At 25.0% G+C, this 10,876-nt stretch overlaps 1 protein-coding gene across 1 annotated transcript; it reads right to left on the bottom strand.

The window, feature by feature from the left end:
• Positions 1-677: 677 nt before the first annotated feature.
• Positions 678-8,034, bottom strand: LOC145848584 (cytochrome b-c1 complex subunit 7-like). Its single transcript, XM_082953955.1, has 3 exons — positions 7,776-8,034; positions 1,708-1,849; positions 678-1,084 (listed from the first exon to the last, which is right to left on the bottom strand). The coding sequence occupies exons 1-3, from the start codon at positions 8,007-8,009 to the stop codon at positions 903-905; spliced, it is 558 nt and encodes a 185-aa protein (XP_082810081.1). The 5' UTR covers positions 8,010-8,034; the 3' UTR covers positions 678-902.
• Positions 8,035-10,876: the final 2,842 nt, after the last annotated feature.

Here is a 10,876-nt window from a genome sequence, read left to right as displayed (position 1 = left end):
ATTATAATTAATTTGAGCATGTGATAAATGACTCAAAAACTTTAACTGATCAGTCGTACGTTATATTTCGCAAATTTAGTTTGACATACACCGATATTTTACCTGATATTTTAAAACTATGTTTATTGGGTTGTCTTTAAACGGGCGACGAATATCATGATGGTACATGGATAGCTAAAACAATATTAATTCTACAAAAGACAAGCGTTTATTTTATTTGAAAATAAATTCATAATTAACTAACTTTTTTTTTTAATCAAACTTATAAAAAAAGAATTTTGTGTTTATCTTTTCAATGTGGCAATACCACTGTCTCGGACAACCAGAACTCAAAAATTAAAATTCAAAATAAAACAGTTGAGTGATAAATGTAAGTTTTTGGTTTAAACAAGTAAAGCGAATAAAATATTTCATAACCGTTTTTGTAAAATGTTATTTTGTCAAAATTTATATAGTTTTAAATATATTTTTTTACTAATGGTCAAAACTTATACAGCTAAAGCATAAAAATATCTTCTTTTTTTTTTGAAATGATTAAGCATTTGTACTTACAAATCCTGAAAATTTGACATATTTACTAATTTAGCCTGATTTTACTGACTCTAATAATTAAACGTTTAACATTTACTGGGTAACCAACAACTGATTATAAAAATATCTAATTACTGTTACACAAGATGATCGTTTAAAACTTATCTAGAATTTATTTTAAAAGTTATACAAAGGAAGCGAAATCATGAAGTAAGATTCAGCAAACCATGCTAAGATAAAACAAATGAAATAAATTTTACTGGAGTTTAATATTTTCTCAATTTTAATTTATAAATTAAAAAGTTTCGTTCATTATGTAAGCAAGTAGAAACAATTGATATTTATCGTAAACATTAACTTGATCTGATTATTTAACACAATTTTCTCCTCATGACGTTCTCGTCGAGTTTCTTCCTCATCCGCATGACCTCGACGATGTTGCGGTACTTGAAGTACTGCAGCGACAATTTGTCGAAAATGTCGTCATAGTCGTCGGTGGCGCACTTGAGCAGGTTCCTCTCGTGGTTCTCCCGCTCGATACCGTGGATGATGTCTGTTCGGATGTTCGAGTTACGAGTTTGAAATAAAAAATTAATCAATATTTTAATTGCCGATAGGTTTAAAAATGTACTAAAGGGCTTATAATTCAAATTATTTTGTTTAAATACTTTTGAAACTGTCAATGGAAAGTTAGTTGAGAGATTTTTGTTATACTGTTGATGTATTATTGTTCTACAAACTTAAATTTTTCGGTTGAAAATTACTTTACTTAAAATTAAATAAAAATTTTATTGCAACTACGTTTTTTTATTTTTTTAAATCAGTAAAGTTAAACTCTCTAACAATTCAAAATAATCTGCTTTAAATTTAAAACTTAATTCAAAATATATATTTCCTAAATATTTATATATAATTCATGTGTTTAGTAAAAACGTACTTTTTTATTACCAAAATTTAAATTAAGTAATCTTGGGTTTTTGTAAAAAAAAATAATTTATTGTGCACAGCACAACTAGCTAAAATACTTCGATTTAGCAGAACATGTGAAAAACCTTACACACTTGAACAGACTTACTACACTACTTCCAACGTTTAAAATTCTTTAAAATAGATTACATTTAACAGCCAAACATTGATGAAATTTCACCCAGACAATCTCATACAAAAATTACCAACCGTTCAAGTAGCAGTGTTCAGCGTCCATCGGGGTCCACTGGTCTTCGGGCAGAAGATCTTTTCTTGATTGCAGGAAGTTGGCTCTCAGGCACCTGAAGATCCTCGCCTGCTCCTGGTCAGAGGTCATCCTCCTGCGCGCTTCCTGTGGGAAATAACTTTTCGATAATCTGATAAAATATTAAGACTTTTAGTGATAAAACTACTTTTTGAAAGTGTTAAGAAATGAAGAATGAGTTATAGAAAGTTAATTTTATCAAGTTTAACACGTGTATTATATATTATGAAAGTTATACCTGTTGATTCTTAGACACTTTAATAAAATATATAGTGTTTTAAAGGTAAATCAAAGTTTTAAAAATACTAAGAAACAGTAACAGAAAGTTAATATTGTTTTAAAGTTTAGATGTGTGATCGATATTTTTTAAAGTTATACCTAAAAGACAAGAAAAGGATAAATTTTTACTGTTACTATACTTTTGAGATTAAAGGTTTAGTAAAGTATTTTGAATACTTCGCTTCAATTGCAAAAATATTTAAAATACCAAGCTAAAACTTATCAAACTGTAATTTTTTTTAATTTTTCTTTTATTAAAGGTTCATAAAACGAAAAAGTCACTTTAGATTTTTTAGTAGAATAATTAAAGTTACAATTTTTAATTTCGTCAAATAATAATAATCACAATATTAAAGCAGATTTTTTTAAATATATACTGACAGCTAATTTAAATCAAGATTTTTAACTTTAAATTATAAACTAAACTGCGCAAACTAAAAAAAATAGTAATTTTAGAACATACTTTTTATTAATTATAAGTATGTGTTTAGGCTTTATCAAATGTATAGTTAAAAGTCTTAAAGATTTATTTGCAAAAAAAATATATAAAATGTTAGAGAATGATCTTAACTTTATACAATTAAATTTAAGAAGCTAATTGTATACTTTACACACATCAGTATAAAGTTTTTTGTGTTTTACAGTTTATTAATTCAAATAATTAAAATCTTAGTTAACTGTTGTAAAAAAAATACTCAGTAGAAATTAAATTTAAAATCATAAATAAAATAAAAAACACCAATTAAGTGTTAACAACTTATTAGTTCAATATACATAAAACAGAAAATAAATTTTTCACATACATTTACAAAATAATAAACTTTTATTGCTTATCTTGAAAAGAACTGGCTTAGCAAACTAAAAATTTAAATAATTTAACATACATCTATGGTACCAACAAAAAACTTTAATATAAAATCCTGTATATTAAATGATTTATAATACTATCTTAAAAACTACTACTATCTGTGAAAATATTATAAGTAATTTCATTTAAAAGTTATTTTTGTTTGTACCATAGATATATGTTGCTCTACTTTTTATACAAAATATAGAGTATTTTAAAGAATATTTAAATAAATAAACAAATGATCTATTAAATACTCCAAAAAATGTCTAAAAGTGCAAACAATTGCAAAACTTATATAAAAAAGCTATTCTTTATCTTGTTCGTTAAGTTTGAAAAGATAACAGAACATATAAAAACTTATAATTGGGAATATAGGATGATTGAAGGTTTTTTATTTTGTTTATTATTGGCCCTTATTTAAAAGTTCAATAAATAAATTGTAAGATACTTTAAAAAATTTGAATACTATTTATTTTTTTTAACCTAATACAAGTAAAACGAGGGAAATTTTTTATTGTCGATATACTTCAAAATTATTCAAAATCATGTACTATAAAATACAATTCCCGTTTGCTTTGTTTTGCTAAAGACTTTAAGTTTAAAAAAAAAATGTTATTCTTAACATTCAATAACTGTATTGTTGTATCTTTAAAAGAAATAAAAAATAAGTATTTAATGACTAAAGTAAAATTTAAAGATATATATATATACATTTTTTAATATTACTTTTACACATAGTATTTTAAAAATAAAATTCCTACAAATACAATCATATGGGTAGATGTCAAATTTGCACGAGCGTACAAAATTGCACAAAGACACTTTTGCACAAGGGGGCAAAATTGCATTAAGAAACTTTTGCACGGAAGGTCTATTTTGCACGGGGTTGAAATTTATTTTTAAGTTTTAATTTCTTTATTACTAATTTTCATTATCACTGTTACCACTAACTCTTACCCTCGGTCAGTAAATTATTTTATTTGTTTATTAGTTAATTTTTTATTTTTATATTAGTTATTATTTGTTTCTTATCTTATTTTTAATATCACTGTTACCCCTAACTCTTTCCCTCGGTAAGTAGCTTTTTTCATTTTTTTTTATTAAGTTATTTTCATTTAATTTTCTTGTTTTTGTTTTAGTAGTAACTTTTATTACTTTTTTTTTACCATCACTGTTACCCCTAACCCTTACTGTCAGTCAGTAACTTTTAATTTCTCTTTGTTATTTTTCATTAATTTGTCTATTAGTTTTTTTCAACTCTCGTGAAAAATTGACCCTCCGTGCTAAATTAAATAAAAAATTAACTAATAAACAAATAAAATAATTTACTGACCGAGGGTAAGAGTTAGTGGTAACAGTGATAATGAAAATTAGTAATAAAGAAATTAAAACTTAAAAATAAATTTCAACCCCGTGCAAAATAGACCTTCCGTGCAAAAGTTTCTTAATGCAATTTTGCCCCCTTGTGCAAAAGTGTCTAAGTGCAATGTTGACCCGTTGAATCATGTGTTACTAAATAAAAAATAAAATCAGACAGTTAAAATAGGTTTTTTTTTTTAAACAGTGTTTGATATATAATAGTTATTTTTCACCATTTTAGTGAGCTTAAAATAAAAAACCCTTTTTAGTCCTTCGACTTTGATCAGTTGTACTCAAAAATTACTTTCAAATTTAAAAAGCAAGAAAAGCAATTTGAAGCTTTTTTAACAATCTACAAATTAAAATCAAATTGAAAATTAAGTCTTACTCCCTGTTGTTTTAGTCTATAAAAAACTACTAAAAAACATTCTGTTGTAATTTAAATATTAGTACAGTAACCTCTCGCTTATTTACGCACATTGTGTCCACAGAAAAAGTGCGTAAAGATACGAGAGGTAGCAAATATACTTATTATAATGGCTGTTTTTTGATATTGCCTCTAGTTATAAGCAGACTGGGGAATTTTCAACTTTAACAACTTGTTTACTTTATTTATAAATATGAAAACAAATGATAAAACTATAAATATATTAAAAAAAGGATTAAAAACTATATAAAATAATAATACTAATAGAAAAATTTTACTAACTTTAGTAATAAGTGGATTTTATCTTTATTTATATTTGACTTATTTGATACTTAACATTTATGTTCTATTCTACTTAGCAAATACCATTTTTAACTAGGCATTTGTTTACAATTAAGAAATGGTGTTTATTCATATATAGGGCAATAGTGCTGTATTATTTATTTTTGTTTTAAACTCTCATTATTTCAATATTTAACACAGTCATATTACTTTTAGAACTTTAATTTAATCTCTTATTGTTAACAAAATTTCTGATATACCTAGGTATAACTTAATGTTTATCATTTAGTCAAGGAACATAAGTTAACAAAGTCTAAATACATAGGGAGGTGAATTAGCATTTAAAAACACATTTTAAATAAGAAATATACAATAAACGTATTTTGTGCAATATTAAAACATTAAAATTTTTATTTTTTGAATTTTTTAGAATTCTAAAATGCGTAACTAAACGAGAGTGCGTAACGTCACGAGTGCGTAAAGATGCGAGAGGTAACTGTATCATAATAAAACTGAAGCAACAACTGATCAAAATAAAATCAATAATAATAAAAAAGAAAAAATAGCAAAATTGTACCATCTACTTCAAAATAAAGAATTTTAAAAAACATTTGAACAAAAATTTACTTAATTTGAGAAAAATTATAATAAATCATCAAGTTATAGTAATAATAATTAAATACTCTGATGGTATGCTCTATTTAAATTAATTTGTTGCAAAATATAAAGAGCTTTTTCTTACCTTTAGAACAAACTCTGAAACTTTAAAGATTGTATTAGAAAAATAAAAAGTGGCTTAACTCTTTTTGGTTGATAGAAATGTTAAACAACTTACAATTGTAATTTAAAGTAAATAGATTAAGTAAAAAACTGATAATTTAAACTAGTATTTAAAGTAAAACAAAGTGATTTTTTAAAACAGTGAAAAATTAGTTTCATACCCGAAAAATTTATTTATTTCGTTCAAAACTATCTACATTTTTCTGCCTTTAAATGACTTTTCAACAAAAAACAAACTGATAACTTTACTGACCTCAAAGCAACCATACATGTATTTACCTTCGATATTTTTTTAAGAATCGAAAACAAGTCAAGAAGTTCATAGGTTATGTAAACAATGTAGAAAGTACACTTCAATATTTTTTATTTCTAATTTTAAATATAAATGTAATTTGGTAATACTAAGTATTTTAAACTATTAAAAATTATGTAAATAGAGTATTTAAAACTAGATAAGTAATATTTTGAGGAAATCAAAAATTAAGATACATTTTCTTTTAATTTGAAAAATATATAAATAAATTTAAATCAATTCTTTTTTTTTTATAATTATTCTATATATATATAGAATTAAGTTATTTAACTTGATAAATGAAATTTTTCACACTAAGCCAACCTTAAGGGCTTTATTAATAAAAAGGTTTATTTCAAGATGTAAAACTCAAAGGACTCGAGTCTCGTGCCTATGCACTCATCAGCTTCAAAACAAGTTTAAAATAAAGCACAAAACAATACACACAAATGAAAGTTAAAAAAGTTTGCATAAATAGATTATGACGTAATTTTGAAACTATCAAAAATCATGCAAAACGGCTTGTGCAAAAATTAATTTACCAGTCAACAATAAACTGGCAAAAATTCATAAAACTTCAGTGAGTAACTATATATTAGGACAGATAATTGAAATAGATAAAGATAAAATTAATTAAATTAAAGTAAATTTTATTAAATTTTAATTTCATCTAAAATAATCTAAATTTCAATTTGTATCTTAATTTTATGTTTATCTCTCTCAATTATCTGTCCTAATATATAGTTACTCACTGAAGTTTTATGAATTTTTGCCAGTTTATTGTCAATTGGTAAATTAATATGTAAGAATTTTCATGTAAGTACTTAAGGGTATAAGAGAGGAGAGGTCCAAATTTTTTTTTTACAAAAATTACTCTTATATAAAGCTTTAAGTATAAACTACAAGTCAGTTTTTATAAGGTATAAAAACTTTAATTAGTTTTTGAGATATAGACGGTTTTGTAAAAGTTTCCAATACAAACTTATAAACCACAAAGTTTTCAGGGTCAATTTTCTCGAGAATTTAAAAATTTACTACAAATATATTTCCCCTTTCATTTTTAGAGCTACAGACCTCCATTTTTCAGGAAGAATTTCTTTTAAAATCTAAAGGTTTTTTAATGTTGTGCTTTTAAAAACAATCACAAATTAAAATTTTAGATAAAAATCAAAAAAAAGTGGATATTTAAATATTTGTTTTTATTAAAACAAAATCTTACATTTTAAATATTAGTAATGGACTTAATGTAAAAATTCTAAGAAGATTGGTTAAAAAATAGAGGATTAGATAGATTTTTAGTAAAATAGTCTTATTTTGCGTTTTTAGTTTTTGCCTTCCATTAGGAACCTACTGAGGTCACCAACTTTGATTGCATATATCTAGAATTTTGTTGAGCAGTTAACAACATCTTATAGCTCAAATTAAACTTTAATTTTAAACAAACTAAACTAAGATTAAAATTAAACAAATTAAACAACAAAATAAGATCAACTTGTAAAAATCAAGGTGGACCCCCATGCTCTTATCTAAGATTAACAAAAAACCTGATTATTTTTAAAATGTTTAAAATCTACTTTTCACTTTGAAATATGTATAGAAGATAAAATATCATATATACCTTAACACAAAATTTAGATTATTACAAATGAAATAGCTGAAAAGGTTAAGTCTTTATAATAATTAGAGAAACTTTTTGAGCCATTCATTCAAACAAACTGTTTAATACCTTTTAAAACAAACATACTTGCATAATGTGCTTCTTTTCATAACCAAGATCATCTTTCAACAAACCCATTCTTGGGTAATGACTCAATGTGTAGTCAACTTTCCTGAGGTTCCTCTCAATGGGGCCAGTCTGTTCAGAGACACAGGGAAGCTGGTTTTTGAACTTGCCAACCTGCCAGTTGGTGTTGACAGGTTTTGTTGCTGCCTTTCCAACGTGTTTCACCAGCTCAACTCCATGTTTTGTGGCACTCATGATTCTTTTTATTTTAAATAAATACGCTGCTACATTGATATGATTCATAAAACAAATAAATTTAAAAACAGTAGTGTTCAACTAGTAAAGTTTCTAAAACAATTTAGATAGAACTTGATAACTAAAAGTTTTTACTTTTAATATTTACTGCTTTTAAAAATAACTTAATTATATCTCTAAATTTCATATACCAAACTACTTCAAACACAGTATTAAAAAGTTAACAGTAAATTCTAATATAAAAAAAATATTTTTTTTAGTATCTAAAAACATATACAATAGACATCATTGTGGCTAATTTTAAGATTTTAAATTTTTATTAATTGTTTTTTAGATACTTCTTCATGACTATTTTAAGTACAAGTTTTTTTTGTTCCTTTTTAATATAAAATTAGGTATAGCAACTAGAAACTTTTAACTTACTTAAATACTGTAATGCTACTCTTTGTGTGCTTTATAGTAATTTAACTTGTTAATATATATCACGGTTTCTAAAGTGGTCATCTTAGCAAGTCAGGGGTGACAAGCTTCAAAATGAATATTTAACTAAATACAACTAATTAGTTATTTGTTATGACATAAAAATAACTAATTGGACCAACCATGTATTCATAAAATATAACGTTATGGTTTTCAAAAGTACAATTAAAAGGTAAATTTAACATCAATAATTATATGCAGGGTTGCCACAGATAGAGCTTAAATAAGTTCTTGACTTTCCTCTGTAATTTTTGTGATATTTTTTTAATGTAACTTTTATTTCTTCATGTAAGTTAACTACTCCAGGGTCGTCACTTCACATGGAAACTTGAAATTTAACAATTTAGGCTAAAAAACTGGAAAAACTTGTAATTTTGAATTGAAATCACTAATGAAACTGTAATTTAAAAAAAAATCAATATGTTAAGTAGTAAAACTTTGGTTGGACATGAAAAGTTTATCATATAGATAAAAATTTTTGTCATCATCAAATTTTTTTTTTAAACATTTAAAGTAGCTTAAGGGCATAGAGGGGGGTAAACACCCTTTTTTGATTTTTTATCTTATTTTATTTAGTTTTAACTAAGCTACAAAATGTTTTTTACCGATTTAAAAAATCAAAATAATTTTTGAGATATAGCCTGTCAAAGTCGGAGCCAAAAATAGGTTCCTTATGGGAGGCGCAAACTAAACGGCAAAAATAGACTATTTCACTAAAAATCTATCTTCTCCTACATTTTTTGAGATAACTTCCTTAAACTTTCAGAAAATGTTCCTTGATATACAAAAAAAATTCTGTCGGAAGCTTTTTTTTTTAAATTAAAAAATAAAAATTCTATATCAAACATAAACAAAAAAACAGTTTTTTTTTTGTTTTTTTGTTATAAATTTTTTATTTTTTTATTTTTTAAATTCTGTTCTGACAGAATTTTCTAAATACTGCAAGGAACATTTCCTGAAAATTTGAGGTAGTTATCTAAAAAAAAAGTAGGAGATAGATTTTTAGTGATTTCTAGTTATTAGCCGTTTTAGTTTGCACCTCCCATAAGAATCCTATTGTTGCCTCCGACTTCGACCAGCTATATCTCAAAAATTATTTTGAATTTTTTAAATCTGTAAAAAGCATCTTGTAGCTTAGTAAAAACTATATAAAATAAGATCAAAAACCAAAAAAGGGTGCTTACCCCCCCCCCCCCCCCCCCTATGCCCTTAATAGTATTTTATCAATTATTTTATACTATTTAAGACAGTTTTATACCTTAAACTTAACTTTAAACTAAAAATAGTTCCAAAAATGTCTACTTTTAAAAACCTAAAGGAAATTTGAAAAACCTGGAAAAAAATTTGAAAAAACAAATGGCAACCCTGTTATTCAAAAAATCAAGAAGTACCACCATAAAACTTCCTTTAAATTGACCACAATGTGTTATTGTGATAATTGTAAAAAAGTTCCAGCTAAAATATCAGAAAATTGAATTCCACCAAGGTGAAAGTTTTTTTAGGGTTCCCACTAAAACTTGAAAAAAATAATATAAGGGAAATCCTTAAAATATAGTAAATTTAAAAGGAAATTATCAAAAAAACAATGAACTTTAAAAACATATTTTTAAGTTAAAGACAGTAAACGCCTATGCCATTAATGGTTTATAAGCACAGTCTTAATAAGAAAATAAATTTACAAAAGGGTTTTTAAGCTCTAATTTTAGTTAAATAAGTGAACTTAAGATAAATTGTATTTAACATAAATAGGAAAATTTTTAGATAGGTGGCGCAATAGAGTAACATTTTAGTACTGAGATTGCAAAATTTTGATTATAAAATAATAAATATTTGTTTTAATTATTTTTCACCACTTGGTGTTGATGTTTTGGTTTTCAAATTTCAATCACAGAGCAAAATCGCATAGGGGGTTAACACTTTTTCACAATTTTATCTTTTTTTATATAGTTTATACTAAGCTATAAGATGCTTTTCACAGGTTTAAAAAATTTTAAATAAATTTTGAGATATTCAGCCAGCCAAAGTCAGAGGCAACAGTAGGTTCCTTGAGGCAAAAACTAAAATGGCAAAAGTAGACTATTTTCCTAAAAATCTATCTCCTCCTACGTTTTTTGAGATAACTACCTCAAACTTTCAGGAAGTGTTCCTTGATATATTTATAAAATTCTATCGGAAAGAACTTTTTTAAATTTTGTTCTAACAGAATTTTCTAAATATTTCAAGGAAAATTTCCTGAACTTTTGAGGTAGTTTTCTCAAAAAATGTAGGAGGAGTTAGATTTTCATTGATTTCTAATTATTTGCCGTTTTAGTTTGTGCCTCCAATAAGAAACCTATTGTTGCATCTGACTTTGACCAGCTATATTTCAAAAATTATTTGAATTTTAA

Source organism: Thalia democratica, unplaced genomic scaffold (assembly GCF_965202585.1).
Source record: "Thalia democratica unplaced genomic scaffold, ktThaDemo2.hap1.1 HAP1_SCAFFOLD_1543, whole genome shotgun sequence".
Lineage (NCBI taxonomy): Eukaryota > Metazoa > Chordata > Thaliacea > Salpida > Salpidae > Thalia > Thalia democratica.
Note: the sequence above shows the minus strand (reverse complement) of the source record. Positions and strands in the feature narration are given on the sequence as shown.

Bases quoted from the DNA above. Each gene is read 5' to 3' on its own strand.
- LOC145848584 (XM_082953955.1), bottom strand. From the start codon at position 8,009: ATGAGTGCCACAAAACATGGAGTTGAGCTGGTGAAACACGTTGGAAAG. The intron at 1,850-7,775 runs GTATGTTTGTTT...TATTTCCCACAG, and splicing joins AAAAGAAGCACATTATGCAA to GAAGCGCGCAGGAGGATGAC. The intron at 1,085-1,707 runs GTTGGTAATTTT...ACATCCGAACAG, and splicing joins TGAACACTGCTACTTGAACG to ACATCATCCACGGTATCGAG.